Raw genomic sequence first — 18746 nt, 5'->3', positions numbered from 1 at the left:
GAACAAGAAGCACACAGAAGGGAGAATTGATTTTTTTGTAGCAATTAAGTACTAAATTGTAACACATAATTGGTTTATGATATTGGTCTATTTAGCTGAGGTTTTTACCTAGACTTTTGGTCAAAATTAAATCTTTAAACCTTTTAATCTGTAGGACTTGCATACATACTGTTTTAGATCCACAGAGTAGTTACTGCAGGAGTAGAGATGCTATCCAGCTCTGCTGAAATACCTGAGGCAGATAGTTGTGAGGCTTGTGGAGTTCGAGTTGTTTACAAAACCAATGAGAGCTGAGCACTTTTAGGGTTCTTCAGTTGCCATTGAGTGAGGTAATTCCACATTGTTGGAAATGTGTTAAGGGGAAAATTTATACTTTCTGGTATTTCATAGGTTGGAATGAATTTTTAATGACCCTAAGCATTATCTCAAAATGGTTTGATCATCTAAGCAGAGCTAACTGTTTTAGCTTTTGTAACATGTACTGTGTTATAAATGTGCATTATTCATGCTAAAAAGCTTTTTCAGATATGTTTTACGATTATTGTGGGGATTTATGTGTACTATATGACATATCTGTATGCTAAAAGAGGGAATATGCCCAGCGTGAGAGATGAGGAGGAGTATAAAAGGCAGGACATATAAATCACAGCAATTTTCTTCTCCCCTGTAGAAGACGAGAAAGACTAGTGAGTATCATGCCTTTGAGGTGACAGCTTGAGACTGCACCCTCAAGTTTTCCTGTGTGAAATGAGTTGACCACACTTCTGACCTATAAGTATATGCAGACTTAACTGATGAGTAAAACAGGCTTTGCCCAGGCTGTCACGGATGCACAACTGCTGTGCAGGTTCACGTGAGTATGCACACTTGCGCTAGCTTCAGTTCAGCCGGAGCAGCCTGCAGGGACAGCCAAATCCAGCGGCACTGCAGAGCCCCTGCCTTCCCTGGCCACTGACCACACTGGTCCCCAGTGTACATCTCAGCCAGCCCACAGAGACTGCACAGCCTCTCATCTGCTCTTGGTGTAGTGTCCCACATGGATGTGTGCACACTGCTGGATTCACTGGGTTATCGTGTGCTCAGTCACTGACAGACAATATGTAGCTCTACTTGCCTTAAACCTCTCCGTTCTCAGCTCTTTATGACCTCCCCATCTGAATGACCAAGAGTGTAAGCTTCCAGCAAACAACATATCTTGAGCTGGAGGCTTTGTGTGGGTGAACTGGAGCTTGGTTAGAGGCAAAACTCAAGTTATGGCTCAGGCGAATGCTGCTGTGAAGACAACACGCCCACAAAGTGTGTTTATAACCTGTTATGATTCAGAGGAGGGGACAGTATGGGATGTGTCCTTGAACGAAGCTAATGGAGTGACACCGTAACAACATTTACACTGCTCTACACCTATGGCAAGAGAATATTGCAGAAATGGGATTTTTAGAGATGGAGGAGTTGTTCAGACGGTCTATAATAGCATCTTTGGTTGCAAAGGAACAATTTTCCTCCCTATGGAAAAATCTATGGCCTGCCCAAAATGTTATGTATATCCTAGTATAGAGCAAACAACATTTGGATATCCATAGCTTTAGAGCAATGACTACCCTTGAAAAATGTCATGTGTAAGACAAGATGAGAATAATACGTGTAGGCCATTATTGGACTTGTTTTGAGACTGTTTGAAGTTGAATTGTGTATTTTACAATGCACCTTTACCTCATACAGCCACTGCTGAGTATGGAGAGAACTCAATCTAGACTAGATAAATTCTCCAGTCAAGTGCTTGGAGTTTTAGAAAAAGGGCATGGATGTCAGGTCCCCTGGGAATTTTAAATAAGTTCATCCTGGATCTCTCAGCCTCAGTTCTTATGAAATTCTCATCACTGAGACTTCTCTTTTTTGCTATTTCAATTATCCATCTGCAAAATAAGAGTGGTAATACTTTAGTAACTCTGTGGGTAGTAAGAACTTTTAAAACCATATTGATAACTTCTAATGAAAGATGCAAATATGAGATAATGACAGTATATATGGGATGGACTGTTATCTATTCTGTTTCATAGTTGCAATTTATGTGCCCTACTAATGAGGAGAGATAACATTCACTTTGATTTACAAAAGAAAAATCAGTTATTTTCTTATCTCTGGATATAACTTTCATGCAACTATTATTATGACACAGTCCTTGCCACTTCTATGGAAAATGAAAACTGCCTTTTGAAAAAAGCTTTACCTAACAATGACATACTAGGATATAGACTTATTATAAATATCCCCTAGAAGATGGTTATCACGGTGCAATTATGTATTAACTGGCTGCAATCATACAGATTCTTCTCTGTATCAATGTGGTCATCACTCATTAATTTTCAAGGTGAAATTTCTACCATTCAGTTGAAATGTTTGTAGAGATATTTCTGTGAGTGTTTTGTGGTACATCATATGTATTTAGATGTCTGATAAAAATATGTCTGATTTAACAGGACTCTTGCCAACTATCTGGTGTGGAGGATGGTTTATTCAAGGTTATTTAACCTCAGTAGACGTTTTCAGTATCGGTGGCTGGAATTTTCTCGGGTAAGTTAGAGTTTTTATAGCATTTACAATGGTACTAATGTTGATACTATTGGTTTCCCTTAGAGTTGCTTATACCTTTGCAAAACATGAAATGTTTTCCGTGCTGGGTAAATTTCTTGAATAAACTTTTTTGTTGAAGATTTCCTCTAAAAAATTAAGATGTACATATTCCAGTATATGACACTAAGGAGAAATGTCTTTTAGATTATGTTAAGGAGTTTTTGAGACCTCCTCTTTAAAAACCTTAGTCTCATGCAGAACTTCAAAGCTGGAAAGTTTGAGTTACGTGCCAAGGCTGTGACCTGTGCTATTCATGCAGGCCAAACCTGTTTAGCCAAATTCTAAGGTTTTGAAAAAAACTACTGTTTACGCATGCATCAGTCTGACCTCAGTACCAAGGAAGGTTATGGAGCAGATCATCCTGAGTGCCATCACGTGGCATGTATAGGACAACCAGATGATCGGGCACAGTCAGCATGGGTTTATGAAAGGCAGGTCCTGCTTGACTAACCTGACCTCCTTCTATGACAAGGTGACTCACTTAGTGGACGAGGGAAAGGCTGTGGATGTTGTCTACCTGGGCTTTAGTAAGGCCTTTGATACTGTCTCCCACAGCATTCTCCTGGAGAAACTGGCTGCTCCCGGCTTGGATGGGTGCACTCTATGCTGGGTAAAAGACTGGCTGGATGGCTGGGCCCAAAGAGTTGTGGTGAATGGAGTTAAATCCAGTTGGTGGCCAGTGACAAGTGGTGTTCCCCAGGGCTCAGTATAGAGGTCGGTCCTGTTCAATATCTTTATCAGTGACCTGGATGAGAGGAGTGCACCCTCAGTAAGTTTGCAGATGACACCAAGTTGGGCGGGAGTGTTGATCTGCTGGAGGGTAGGAAGGCTCTACAGAGGGATCTGGACAGGCTGGATCGTTGGGCCGGGGCCAGCTGTATGAGGTTCAACAAGGCCAAGTGCCAGGTCCTGCACTTGGGTCACAACAACCCCATGCAATGCTACAGGCTGGGGGAGGAGTGGCTGGAGAGCTGCCTGGTAGAAAAGAACCTGGGGGAGCTGGTCGACAGCCAGCTGAATATGAGCCAGCAGCGTGCCCAGGTGGCCAAGAAGGCCAACAGCATCCTGGCTTGTATCAGGAATAGTGTGGCCAGCAGGACCAGGGAAGTGATCGTCCCTCTGTACTCAACACTGGTGAGGCTGCATCTTGAGTACTGTGTTCAGTTTTGGGTCCCTCACTACAAGAAGGACATTAAGGCACTGGAGCGTGTCCAATGAAGGGCAACGAAGCTGGTGAAGGGTCTAGAGCACAAGTCTTATGAGGAGTGGCTGAGGAAGCTGGGGTTGTTTAGCCTGGAGAAGAGGAGGTTGAGGGGAGACCTTATTGCTCTCTACAACTACCTGAAAGGAGGTTGTAGCGAGGTGGGGGTCGGTCTCTTCTCCCTAGTAACAAGTGATAGGATGAGAGGAAATGGCCTCAAGCTTCACCAGGGGAGGTTTAGTTTGGATATTAGGAAAAACTTCTTCACTGAAAGTGTAGTCAAGCACTGGAACAGGCTGCCCAGGGAAGTGATTGAGTCTCCATCCCTGGAGGTATTTAAAAAGATGTGTAGATGTGGTGCTTAGGGACATGGTTTAGTGGTGGACTTGGCAGTGCTAGGTTAATGGTTGGACTCAATGATCTTAAAGGTCTTTTCTAACCTAAACGATTCTATGATTCTAATATATCTCTGGTGAAACAAGTCTAAGATTTCAGCTTTTCTAAGTCTGCTCAAACCTCTCATGCTGTAGTGCTAGCTTTACACAAACTCTAGCACATCCATACACCAGCCGTTTCCACAGAAAAGCTGATCAGGCGCCTTCCAGCTTGGGGTTGCAGAAGCCCCAGAAGACGTTAGTTACTGCCCCAAGCTAGGAGAGCAGAGCTAATTATCCATTAAGTAATATGGGCATTTATGTAAAACCATGAATAGAAAGCCACCCTGATAATCCTGTGGGCAGCCTGAGGGCTCTTTAAGCAAACCAAGGATGAAACTGAATCTGAAAGGTGCTTTGCCTTGTTGTTTCCAAGCCACTTTAGTTTAGATGGTGAACTTTTTTTTTGTCATTATGAAAATTAGCTGCTTAGTGACATCATGACAACAGGAGGCTGTCATGATGACTGGCAGTGATGTGGTACAGGAGGTGGGGGTGCTCTGTCCTCCCTGGTGAGGCATGCAGGTGGCTAATTGAAGCACCCATAATGTCTTTCCTTGAGTAGTACTGGGATAGTTCTGAATTGATCACATACCTAAAAATAAACTCCAGTAACTTGATGGAAACTACACAGGAAAGGCAGTCTCTTATACTTCTGACATCATATTCAAATCAATCTTGTTAAAGACACCATTTTCTTCATGCAAAAATGTGAGAAACTGGCTGTCAGAACCACAGCAACAAGTTTGTAAGTGTGTCCCCTCCTGGGACATTCCTTGCTAGCCAGGTAAAATAGATTTATGCTGGCCATCAACCAGTCTGCAGCATAATACTAGTTATATTGAGTAACATTATGGCCAGAAAAATTCCTGGAAGGAAACTTTAAGGTTTGGATACTGTGCGTTTTGATATGGTAACTAGCTGCTGTCACTTCTCTGGGTACTTCCTCCAGAAGCTTAGGGAGAAATCTAATTCAAGTTGATTCAATCCTTATTAACAATGTCATGAAGGGTTTCATGTAAGTAGTTGTGAAAACTTAAGAACAGCACAGTAAGGGCAGTGAGTCAGCAGCTCGTTCCCACTACCTGCCCCTGGGACCTGGAGATGGAGAGTTAGTTAAGTGCAGTAAACAGCAATAGCTAATAGTTAATAGTTAAGTTAAGCGCAGTAAACAGCTCAGAGGAACAGACTTCACAGGTCAGCAGAAAGGACATGAGAAATGGAGTCCAAGGCAAAGGCTTTGTTGAACAGATTTGTCCAGTCAGAGGCTGGAGGACTAAAGACACACAGGTCCTTTGGTATCATAAAAAGGACCCACCAATCTCTTGCCAGGTAAGTGAAGAAAACATTAAATAACTACTAAAAAGACATGAGCTTTAAAGCAAAAAATATCTTTTAATCATTCATTCATTAATTTGGCCTTACCCATCATAATCATAGTATTTTTTTCACCATGTTCTCATTTTCTATTGGTGGCTTTTACGTCTTGCATGTAGAAATCTTGCATCAAGACACTTAAACTCTTTGCAAAGAGAGGGAAAAAGACATGATGAAACTTCAAAAAACTTCAGGTTGAGAAATAGGACAAACCTGCTGACTCTAGAGAAAGCGCTATGATTACCACATCAGCAACTATCAGCAGCTCCTTTGCGGTGGCACTTTGAGTCCTAGCAAAGGTGCAGTGGCACCTGAGGAAGAGATCAGTTAACTGTGTTGTGGAGCTCTGAATGGACTGGGAGGTCTTGAAACCTGTTATTTATAGTCACTACCTGGAGTACTGTGTTTTAGAGTGGTACATTAATATTAGGAGGACCATTCCAAGGGAGTTCTAGTTGGCTATTGTAACATAAATATCAATAAACCAGCTGTGAGATATAATCTGTTCCTCTCAGCTCTATTTTTATTGGTCTCACAGCCTGTGCTGCCTTTCTGTCCTCCTTACAGTCAAACCTCCCTCAAAATAATGATAATTATTATGTTGTAATAATAATATATCACAGTCTAAAAGCCAGATCTGTCTCCTGACTCTTTCTGTGGCTGATGCGTAGTCAGAGCTTTCAGAAGGAATTTCAAGCTCTGACTAATGCCATGACTCCCTTTCTTCCTCTGCATCGGGAAAAAGCTCCATTGTGGTTTTGCTTGGACCCAGGAGAGAAATTTTCTTTCTTTTTTTCTCTTCTTCTTCCCCCCCCCCCCCCCCCTTTTTTTGAGTGCTGCGTTATATATGAGGGTTGAAGAATTTGTAAAAGGAGTTTATTTTCAAATTTGGCTCTGTTTAGGAAACTATTACCTTATTATGTATTGGTTTGCCTAATGTGGTTTTCTTATAGGAGCAGTGTTCTCTCTGTCATTGAAAACCTATTAGTGAACATACAGTATTAATAAAAAGTGTTTGAAAATGCAATTCACTGGTGTATTTAAGTATGAGTCATTGATTAAGCTTAATTACAGGCAATATGATGGAGAAAATCAATCTTTGAACTACCAAAATATCTGACCTTCAATAGCTGAGGGTTAAGCTACTCTGGAATTTTCCAGTGAAATCTTGTCCTATTGGAAAACAACAAATCCAAACCCTTCAGTTTTGCTAGAAATTTAATCTTGGGCTCAAAGGAAGAGAAGACTGGGAAAAAGAAGAGGCTCAGAAATTGCTAGATCAGTGCTTAAGAGGCTTGTATAATCTGTGAGAGGCCAAAATCCTGTCCTGCCTGAGCTGGTCTGGTGTTGACTGTACTCTGCTTTCACACAACTGACAGATGTTAACTACTGGACTGGGATTTTGCTTGTTCTCTGTGGAAAAGCTTAAGAAGTTCCTTAAGTGGAAAGGGAACTCCTTTGAACCTTGAAAACAAAAATGTTTCTTAAATCAGCACTGCTATTGCTTACATGGACCCATATCGTATTTTGTTGTGTGTACTTTTTTTTTTAAATGGACTTCTACCTTGACGAGAAAATGTAATGTTAACTGGGTAAGCTCCACGGTAACAACATTCTTCCTGTGAGAAACAGAAACCAAGGCAGCAATGTGCTTGAGCTCTATTTTGCCTTGTTCATTGGTGTGTTGACCATTTTTGACTATTTCTCTTTTGAAACTCATGTATGGTGGAGCAGGGACATCATCAGAGCCTGGAAGTGTATATTTAACCACCATTCTTTAGTAAAATATGCAAGCTGTTCTACTAACCTCTTTCTGCCACAACACAGAGCGAGATTTTTGGGGGACAAACATGTATTCAGTGTTCTTGATGGTTCAAACCTGTTTTCTCCTGAAAATACTCTGTTTGGGAAAGGGACTGAAAGCAACTATTTATTTTACACAGGCTGTGGTAGGAGTAGATAGACAGGTAAATGGCAAAAAAAAATGTCCAAAAATGGACACATACCTACCAATGTTAGACATCATTAGTCAGTACAGATAAGTTCATGGCAGCGGAGGGCTCTGTAGGAGGTGTTTCATAACGCCTGACCTCATTTTCATAAGGTTGATCTCCCTAGGCTTCTCACCTAGTCAGTGGAGAGAGAGAAACTTTTTCAGGAGCTATCTCAGAGCAGGGACTTTCTGGAGGAAAGCGTCTCTCCACTGAACACAGAAAGACTACCAAGATTAGCCTAAAGTTGGCACTTGGGAATGTCTTCCCATAACTAACCCTTGAAGCCCAGCCTCTCTAAGTCATTGCCATTGTACTGTTTCTAAGTTTAATATCTTGCAGCTATTTTGTGGGGTTCAAAAGTTTTGTCATAGCACTTGATGAAAATAGAAATAACTATGTATTGTTATGGTTTTATTTTGGTAGCTCTTTGACAAATATGCTTTAAACTATACTGTACGTGAATGCAGACTTGTTCTTCTTAAACAATATGATGTTATGACCTGCTACGTGCACCTGCCAACAGGTGATCCATGGAACCACAACTTTGCTGCCCCAATGGGAAAAATGTGTGGACCTCGTTGAAAGCGCGCTCCCTTATGTTGTGGGCAAGATGTTTGTGAACGCTCATTTTCAAGAAGACAAGAAAGAGATGGTGAGTCCTTTGAGACCTCTGTCTAGAAACTTTTAATTAGTAGCTCCTCCCCACAAATTGTCTCTGATGTTAGACTGAAGTTTAAAAAGAGACAAGAATCTTAAAAATGCTTTAACTGAATTAAAAAAAAAAAAAAAAAAAAGACAAGGATAAAACAGAACAACTTTGAAGAAATGTCACCTTTCTGTCCATCTGGGCACTGCCCATTCTTTCCATATGCAGCCCTTCAGACAAATATGTAGCCAGATCAAAAACAGGCTGAGCAGCATTAATTTGTGTAAATAATGAGAGCCAGGCTGTGCAGGTACAGCGAGGGGATATTGATGAGAAATGGTTTACTGTAGCTAGTGTAACTTTTTATAGTAAAGTTTTTACTGACTAGATGAAGACTAGGCAAGATTTCTCTGCTTCAGGGCTACCCTTTTAAAGCTGACTGTGCCACACCTGTAGTCTAAGCAAGAAAAGTGTAACTGATGTCTGGCCCAAATTAAGGGAAGTTTAGAGCCATGTACTGGGAGTTTATATTTGTGATTTAGATTTTTTTTTTTGCTTGACAGTGAAAGAATGTATTCTTCCACACTGCTGAGTCCAGAGAATAGCTTTTAGCTGGATGTTCATCCTCATTTTAAAACTTCAAACATAGCTATGTTATCACTTCCCTTAATAACATATTCAAATGATTAATTACCCTTCAGAATAATTTATGACTTATTTTCAGTTCATATTTTTCCCATAGGGTTTTCCAATATCTGCTTTTCCAGCCATTGATTTTCCAATGGTAATCAGGTGTAAAATTAACTAATTTAGTCATTGAACTTAGCTCTCGGTGCAGGAGAGGCACAACTGTTCAGGAAACCTGTGAAATAGCATCCTGCGCTGGGAGTGACAGCTCTCTGATAGTCCTGCACAGCCCTGGCTCAGTAGCCTGAGTTTGTCTGTTTGACTTTCTCTAGTTTGACTGTTTTCTCAAGGAGGGACTCCATTTTAGACAGACCAACACTCTGATTTGGCTTGATCCAAATCTTTGACATGTGTTTCCCTCTCAGGTTCTGCATTTCCTTTGCTCCTTGCCTTCAGCTAGTTTCCTCTCCAAGATCCAGCTTTTCAGTTCCCTGATTCTTCATCAAGTTTGTAATGTGCTATTTGGCAGTTTAGGGGCAAAAACATTTCTGGGATATTAAACAGTATGACCTCTGCACAGCATAAGCAGGAGGAGAAGGACTATAAGAAATGTACAGTTGATGTAGGGGATGAACGTTTTTTCATGTTTGTGTATGCGAGGGAGAATTATGAGAAGCTGATAGAGTAGAGAAAGGTTTTCTGTTGAAATGTGACCTAATTAAAGTATTTCTTAGCGTGCAAATTCCTTTCAGACCAAATCTTTAAAAAAAATCTGAATTCACAGTAGCATCCATAGTAAGAAATGCATATAAAATTTACAGTGTAGATCACAAGATTCAGACTTATAGTGAACTGCCCATGGAGATTAACATTAGATGCAGGTGAAAGTTGTTGCAATCCATTTAGAAGTGTGCTTTTCAAGTTAATAATTTGTGCTGTTATCATTTTCATTTCACTGGTTTTCTGTTCTATTTCTCTTTCTTAAGCAGTAAGAAAGCACTGGAGAAAAACACTCTTATTTGTGCAGATTTTTTTTTTCCTGGCTCATGGCATATATCTGTCTGATAAGCAAATCCTGAGTTATGGATAATATGGATTCTTTTTCCTGCATGTTTTGTCACTGATGTTTCATACCTTAGATACTTCTCTCCTTTTATCAAGAAAGTCATTATTTGTGTCTAAATATAGCACTGTTTCTAACCCAGAGTGCCTGCAGTGTTTCTTACAGCTATGCCTGAGCAGTTTCAGTAATAACTTTGATAGCAGGAATAGGTTTCTCCCCCTGCCCCCTGCAGCTACAGCTGGTACATAAAGCCTAAGTATACACCAGGGTCTAGCTGCAGAGCTTGAGTTTGAACTTGTAACCTCCAAATACAGGGAGTTCACCTCATTAGTGCACTAAGTTAATTGAGTCGGTGCTCTGTCATCAATATCTTTAAGTTACCCTATTCCCTGGGATGTCGTTTACTGTGAATGTTGACTCTTTAGTCATATTTAATGCTAGACCTGTTCCAGTTGTCCCGTATTGTCCCTAAAAATAAGAAAATGGTTTTTGAAAAGGGTAGGCAAAAATTAATAATCAAAGGAGCTTTGCTATGTGTTGTCTGGCTCCACCACAAATAAAGAACAGTTCCAGATTAAAATCTACATTAGATACATAAATGGCAAATTAGCTAAAGCTAACGTTTACTTTCTAGGGTTTAGTCCCCACTAAATGACATTTCAGAGCTACTAGATCTATAGAATAAAATTCCATAGATCTCTGGTACTTGACATTTTCATTATTTTTAAATGTAACATAACTGATAACACAAAGATCCAGTAAGTCTTCATGTAATGATTATCTGTCATGTCTTGTGCTATCTCAGCTCTGTTTTGGTCTGTGCTAAAAGACTCGAGCAACAGCTGGATCCCCCGAATTGCCTCACTCTCACAGTATTCTCAGTGGCTATCTGTCATGAGGTTCATCTATTGATATAACCAGAAGCAGCTGATGATATACACCTTTCTGGTCTGTGCTGCCAGACAGATGCATAGGCATGAGGACATTTCTGCTCTTTAGACTGATGTAATACATCTCTTAGCCATTAGATTTCTTGTTTTCTGTCATTTCAGGATTTTCTTAGTGTGCACACTCACTAAACACTCCTATTATTATTTTTTTTTTACTTGCTTGTGAGATGCTCATGGCTTTGTATAGGTGTCTGAAGAAGCAGTCAAGCTAAAATGGTTGTGGGTTTTCCTAGCTTTGCACAGATGCAAGCTGTCACTGCTGGTTCAAGACCACAGAAGCAGTTAGAGCTGCTCAGTGTTGTGAGCCATGGCCTCTATCCCTGCAGTAAGTAAAGGGTAGAAGTACTTCACAAGTACAGCTAAATACAGGCTAAATATTTGGATAGTACTTTGTATTTGGTTCATGATACTCTCAGCCCAAATTTAGTCCTTTGGCAGTATTAATAAGGCATGTTTCAGTCTGACATAAACCAAACAAGGCTACAGATGCTCTCTCTGCAGAAAAGGCTTTATCTGCGCAAATGCCTTGCAGCTGGCTCCTTCTTCTGTATGGGCTAGTGATCTAGAACTAAAGTGTCACAAATCTCCCCAAATCACTGCAAATCTCCTAGTATTTTTCATGATTTCAAGACAGACATTCTCACAATTGCAACACGAAAGGATCAGCAAGGAACAAGTTGTGTGGTACACCTGAAGGAAAAGAAAATGGAAGGAAACATTTTCAGAAGTGTCTGAGGACTGGAGAAAGAAGAAATTGGTATTCAAGAAAGGACAGCAGATACTGTCTGATTTGAAATCATTAATGGTCTAACCAAATCCATCACTCCTGCATGCGCCAAACCTTTTCTTATAATGATTCTGCCATGACATATTTTACTGGGGAGGGGTTTGCTAAATGTTTTGCAGATGGAGGAGTTGACTGAAGGAATTCGCTGGGCTTTTATTGACATGCTGGAAAAGGAAAATGACTGGATGGACTCTGAAACAAAAAGCAAAGCTTATGAGAAGGTAACAAATATAAAGGTTGAATGGGTGAAATCCTGTTATGGTGAAGATTTGACTTGAATGAGAACAGAATGTCATCAACTGTACTTGCAGTTCCAGTTTCTTATCCATCATTTTGTTTGTGAAGGGACACGTGCCACATTTGTCTTGCTAGAAGCTGAGCTGTCTGAGCTCCTGCTTCTCTGCTGAAGATATTTTTATTACCTTGTTCTTCCTCCCTTGCCTCCATCTTTCCCCATTTGGCTCTGGCTAATGTAGACTGTGAGCTCCTTTCAGATTTGCCTGTAGAGTGGCTTCTCTTGACAAGGTCTTCATCTTGATTGGGATGTCAGGGGCACACCAACCTACAAACAGAAAATGGTGTCTAAAACATCTGGGACAGCTGAGGGTGTTTGGTATGAAGGTGGAGGATCAAGCCTAGAAGGGATATGAGAATAGTCCAGGTCTTGTACCTTCTCCACTGTCATGGTGGGAGGCCTACCTTGAAAGCCATCTTCCAGGAGTGCAATGACCATCCCATCTGAATATGTCTCCCAGTAGTATAATGCCAGTTATGGAGTGTTATGGTCAAGGATGGCATTACTGATCCTGATTACTTTTAGATGGAGTGACAATAAAATGCAGGTAAAGGTGAAGGCAGGAGGAGGTACTCAAAGCTCCCTTTTCACTCTATTCCAACGTTTACAGCATGTGATATGTGGAAAGGGAGCTTGTCCAAATGCAGAACTCTGCCCCCAGAGTAGCAGTTGGAAGAGGCATAAACAAAAAAGAGGGGAAGGCAATGTGTAGGACTGTGTCTTTATTTGTTGAGGCAATGATATATCAGTGAATTCGTAAATACCCTCTTTGAATAAACTGACATGAAAGTGCAGCTGAACTGTTCCTGCTTGCTCTGCTTGAATAAAAATAGCGGTGTTTTGATTTAAAAACAAACGGGAACTTCGAAGTTTTTTTGTAATTCTGATGAAAAGGCTGTTGAGACATTTTATCATTGGAAAGTTTTAAATTCCATATACAGCCTATTTACATTTTATACAGCAGTGCTCTTCACAGATGTGCAAATGAAATAGAGCTGCATAAATGTGCCAATAAACTCTATAGCAAGAGAACAATAGTAGGATGCCATTTATTTCCTGCTAACCTGATGGTAAATGGACTGCAGTTATTACTTCTTACTGGCTGTTATGCTTGTTTTTTACTAGAAATACCTTTAGAAATATAATGATCTGTAATTTAGATATTTGACAAATTTTGTGCAAAATAAGAGCAGGAAGATTTTTCTAATTGTTTCCTTAATAGACATATTTCTATATACCTTTACAGGTACATGCAAGTCTGATTTTTCTAGCAAACAATCTGCTTAACCATTTTGTTCAAAATTTGTTACCTGCCTTTCAGCAGAGAAACAATACAAGCATTGCTACAAACTAATAAACTCCCTAAAATGCTCTCCCTTTCCCAATTTAGGGAGAGTTTTGTTCAGAAGGTAGGGTACATCTTTTGTAGGTAGAGATGCCTGTTTCCCTCTGTTGACACATTTAGAAAGGTTACGGCACTTCATGCCCAGTTTAGGCATCTTATTTAAGTTTCTGAAGTTAATGGGGTGAGTCTGGGCTGAACAATGCATGACAAACTAAATTCAAGCAATACAATAAAAATAATACTACAAGCCATAGTACTACGAACAGCAAATGGTTTAAATCCATTCTCACTGAACTGAACAACAATTTTATAGTTTACTGACATAGGAACCGAAGTCAAGCTTATAAGCCACAAGTGTTATGTAATGACTTAGAAATCGCAGCAACAATTATGCTGTAGGATTTATGATTGTAAGTTTAAGTCCGGATTCACAGAAACAGCTACTTGGCTAGAAGGAAAGAGTCTAGAGAGACATTTTGGTAGATTTCCAGACATGGCGTTTGTGCGTGTTTATTAAATACTATTTATTGCTAATGATAGGTATTGGATTTGTCCTGGGACATTTGGATGGGGTGTTTTTAATTCAAGAAATAGATTCATTACATGTATGGTCAGATAACTCTCTGGGAAAATCTAAGATTTATAATAAAACAGAACCTTCAAAATCTGTTATTCTGTTCCAATTAAATCTCACGAGCCCAGCACATTATGCTGTCACTTCTTTAATACTTACACTTTAATAAAGTAGCACAGGAAACAGGAATTTTGGACTGAGGACTGTTTGGTTATTTAAAAAACCCAAGTATTACTTTATTATATAGATCTGTAAAGTTAGTTACATTTTTTCATCAATAAGTGTGTCCTGGTTTCAGCTGGGATCTGTGAGGGCAGCGCAACTGCCATGGATTTCACAATTTAGGAAGGACCTTAGTTTGTTCTTGAACTGAAGAGCAAGTTGTATCATCCTGGGGGTCTTCTCAGGTTTACTCTTCATTCTGCACCACTATCAAAATAGAGACTAGTGTTATGACAGAGCGCAGTGGGATGCTGAAGGTACCTTCTTTCAGACAAAGGCCAGAAAGGACTCCCTGCTTTGCTGGGCTGAGCCCAATAACACACAAAACAACTGTTCTAGTTCTTTGTGGTTACTAACACCTCTGTGGATTTTTTTTTTATTAGGGTAGGATATTCTCCTTGGAAATAAATTTCAGTCCTGTGTGAGCATCTTCTGCTCCTTTCTATTTCCAGAAAAAAGGATGGCACCTGTTTCATTATTAATCTGATATCTTTCTACAATAAGGTGACCTGTCTAGTGGATGAAAGGAAGATGATGGATGTAGTTTTTCGGGATTTTAGTAAGGTTTTTGATACTGTTCCTCACAGCATCCTTCTAGACAAGTTGTCCAACTGCGAGATCAGAAGGTACACTGTGTGCTGGGTGAGGAACTGGCCAAACGGCAGGCCTCAAAGGATCGTAGTGGATGGGGTTACATCTGGCTGGTGACTGGTCACCAGCACTGTTCCGCAGGGCTCAATCCTAGGGTAAGTTCTGTTCAATATTTCTGTCAATGATCTGTATGCAGGAGTTGAATGCACCATTAGCAAGTTTGCTGACAATACTAAACCAGGAGGTGCTGTTGACTCTCTGAAGGGACAAGAGGTCTTGCAGAGGGATATAGATAGGTTGGAGCATTGGGCAATGATTAATGAGATGAAATTTAGCAAGTCCAAATGCCGGATTCTGCACCTAGGACAGAGTAATGTCGGGCACAAGTATGGGGAGAGGAGTGGCTGGAGAGCAGCCCTGCAGAAAGGGATCTGGGGGTGCTGGTGGACAGCAGGCTCAACATGAGTCAGCAGTGTGCCCCAGCAGCCAAGAGGGCAAACCGCATCCTGGGGTGCATCAAACACAGCATAACCAGGTGGTCAAAAGAGGTGATTATCCTGCTGTATTCAGCATTGGTGCAGTCTCACCTTGAGTACTGTGTGCGATTCTGGGCCCCACCATTTCAGAAGGATGTGAAGGTCCTTGAATGCGTCCAGAGGAAGGCAACAAAGCTGGTGAAAGGGCTGGAAGGCATGTCTTATGAGGAGCGGCTAAGGACATTGGTCTTGTCTGGTTTGGAGAAAAGGAGGCTGAGGGGTGACCTCATTGCTCTCTACAGCTTTTTGAGGAGGGGAAGTGGAGAGGGAGGTGCTGAGCTCTTCTCCCTGGTATCCAGTGACAGGAGGCAAGGGAATGGTTCAAAGCTGCATCAGAGGAGGTTCAGACTGGACATTAGGAAGCATTTGTTTACCGAGAGGGTGATCAAACACCGGAACAGGCTTCCTAGAGAGGTGTTCGATGCCCCAAGCCTGTCAGTGATTAAGACGCATTTGGAAAAAGCCCTTAATAATATGCTTTAACTTTTGGTCAGCCCTGAAGTGGTCAGGAAGTTGGACTAGATGATCATTGTAGGTCCCTTCCAACTGAAATATTCTATATTCTATTCTATTATTCTTATCAATTAAGCAAAGAAAGGAAGTTATTAGTTAGGTAAAGAATGTCTTGGTCTTTTATTTTTTCATCAGTAGCTGTCACATCGTCCCTTATAGCAATACAGAGCAGAGCTCCTGCCTGAAGTTCTATGGCAGAACTGTGTGCTGCATGGAAATTACTGTGATTCATATATTTTGCTTTTGCTCTGTATTTTTAATCTCATTGCATTCTTGAATTTTTTGAATGCTCTGGAAAGAAAGGAACTGTAGAAACCTGATGGGTTTTGTTTACTGGGTCTGCTCCATATGATCCATTTAATTTGTCGTTAGCCTTTTCTTTAACTTCAGGCATATTTGGGTCATTAACGAAAGTTTTATTCATTTCCTGAAAGAAGAATGAAGTCGGTGTGGGATCTGGATGTCTGGACTGTGAGCATGGAGAGCCTTCCTAGAAAAACATTTCATCTTAGCCTACTCTTTTGTTCCTTATGGTGATTGTATCTTTAGATTACAACACTGTAATGCAAATGACTTGGTAGGCTTTAAAGAGAATTAACTGCAAATTCTCTCCATGATTTGGATACTCACTGTTTTGCATGTTTTCTGCTGCCTGTTTTCTGACTGATGCCCACCTTTCTTGTGCACTTGTCTGAGGCCAAACTTGTATACCTTGCTGTCAGCTTGATGCTTTGCAATCAAAGGGACCATTGACCTCCGAAGGACTTATAAAAAAGGCCCTCTGGTAGAATCGATGCTTGAATTTTGCTTTAGGCAGCCTGTCGGCTCCATCTAATCACTGAAATGTTTTGCCTTCTGTGACTCTCTTTGTGTCTATTCTGTTTTTTTAACAGAGGGGACACTACTAATTTGATGAGCCCAAACCATATTAAAAGGATCGAATCAACTAGTCCATGTGACACAGGGAACAATTGTCTTGCAGCCTTGATTTCTGAGAATCACCCTTTTAGCCCTTGTATACTTTGGAGTTGAGGTTTGACTTTCCCTCTGTAGCAAAACAATATAATGAGATAACATCTAATAATTTCCTTCTATCCTCCCTCCATTCCTCTCTTTCTGTGATCAAAACATGGATTTAAACCAGACCATCTGAAAGCCAGCCTTGCAAAGAAAGTTTTTAACATGGTTAGGTGACTCAGTCTGTCTCCACGTGCAGTTCTCACCTAGCTCTCTGGATGGAGCTCATGCTGCTTCCAAAGGAGCTCCGAGTCGGAGAGAAGCATTCTGCTCTGTGCTGTGATGCTCTGTTTTCTGCTCTATCCTTCCTTCTCTGCTCTGTGCAAGCCTTTCTTTATTGCTCTGTATTTGACTATCATCTGAAATTTGCTTAAACTATGCCTGTTAACCTCCCGAATTTTCAATGGAGATCTGTGATTTAAAAAAAAAAAAAAAAAGCAAAAGGTTCCTCTTCTTGCCCTTTTAGCCTCTCTCTTTTGTAAGGGTCATTAAATTTTTCTCTCATTCGAAGAACAGAAAAATTATTCAAATGAGTGCAGCTCCAAGGGTCTGTCTGGCAACAGTCTTCAAGAACGTGGTCTGCGAGTTACAGAAGCCATGCAGAAAGATCCCTCATCGGCTGCCCAGGCACCTGGTGAGCTCTGGGCCACCTTGCAGCCTCTGAGAAGGATGGTAGATGCGGGGGGAGAGAGGAGAGCCTTTTGTTTCTCTTACAATGAAGGTGCAGGTTGCAGCTGGCTATGTCAGCCAAATGGTATTGACAGCTGTGTTTTGTAGTGGTGGGCCACAGGAAAAAGGGAGAACCCGCAACTGAAACTCCATTGACATGACTTGTGTGATCAGGGCTCTCATCTTTAAAATGGTAATTTATTGCTGCTGCTCTTCAAAGGATAATTCAGTGGAGGATCGTCACTGAGATGTAAAATTATGTCCTTTCCTGGGCTGGAGCCATTATTTTATTGATCACTTTTTTCCTTCCTGAAATGCCCTTTGTGCTTGGGTTTAACTGGAGGTTTGAAAAAGAGACTTTTACACAGAAGCCTGTTTTCTGAAAGTTTGCAAATTGCCTGTAAAATAGCCTGTATTGTAGGAAGTTATTTTTCTGCTTTGCAATACTACTTTTAAAGCATGGATGATAAGCCAAAAAAGCTTGTTTTTCCTCTACTAAGATTTTTCTGTAACATTATTAACCTCTTTAGGTCATGGAGCACAAATCCCAAGGTCACTGTGCAATCATTTTTTGCCTACTGAACTTGCCTGCTGCTTGGCTTTATCTCTCTCTAAGGAAGTCGTATTCGCAACATTTGTTTTCTTTGCATCTCTCTGAGTCTGAAGACTGAGGCAAGAGGACCACAGGAAAATATAAGGACAGTGCCTAGATATAGGTGTCTCTCTCAGGCAGTGTTAGGTACCTTTGTTTAGCCTCCAGAGTTTGTTCTGCTGCTTCAGAGAGCTACAGCAAACCTCCCTAGATAACACAGTGTAATTTAGGCCAATAGCCCTTAGGAAATCAAGAGCCATCTGTACAAGCCCCGGTTTAACAAAGTGTAGGTACTTTAAATGAGGTAGGTGTCCATGGGTTATCCCACTGAAGCCATTCGCTTCTCAGCTGGAACTTTCTGGCTGTATCCAGCCCTCCAGTCAATTAGCTGAGCCCCTGCCATCTTTCCCAGTTCTCTGTGGTCTCTCTCTCTTCACATTTAGGTGTTTTCACTACGAACATGATAGCCATACTGCTCACACCAGAGGTCCAGTGTCTGGCTCGGACAACGGCCAAACAGTAGCAGATGTTTAGAGATGAACATAAAGACAGGGCAAGCATAAAGGGATACATTCCTGCTATCCTCTCCTGGCCTCTGACAATCTGCAGCTCAGTTGCTTCCTGAGCCAGAAGTGGTGTCTTTGTATTTATTCATATTTTTCAGCTGTGAGTTTGTCTAATG

General features: G+C 40.9%; 1 protein-coding gene across 1 annotated transcript in view; it reads left to right on the top strand.

The window, feature by feature from the left end:
• Positions 1-18746, top strand: part of PHEX (phosphate regulating endopeptidase X-linked) — a 114171-nt gene that overhangs the window by 40927 nt on the left and 54498 nt on the right. Inside the window, exons 10-12 of the mRNA XM_009476238.2 lie at positions 2478-2571; positions 8161-8289; positions 11830-11931. Of these exons, the coding sequence (XP_009474513.1) occupies positions 2478-2571; positions 8161-8289; positions 11830-11931 (325 nt within the window). The remainder of the gene's footprint in view (positions 1-2477; positions 2572-8160; positions 8290-11829; positions 11932-18746) is intronic.

Source organism: Nipponia nippon, unplaced genomic scaffold, assembly GCF_047370975.1.
Source record: "Nipponia nippon isolate SJK-2023a ecotype South Korea unplaced genomic scaffold, ASM4737097v1 scaffold_2, whole genome shotgun sequence".
Classification (NCBI taxonomy): domain Eukaryota; kingdom Metazoa; phylum Chordata; class Aves; order Pelecaniformes; family Threskiornithidae; genus Nipponia; species Nipponia nippon.
The sequence above is the reverse complement of the archived record's forward strand: the minus strand, read 5'-3'. Positions and strand labels throughout refer to the sequence as shown.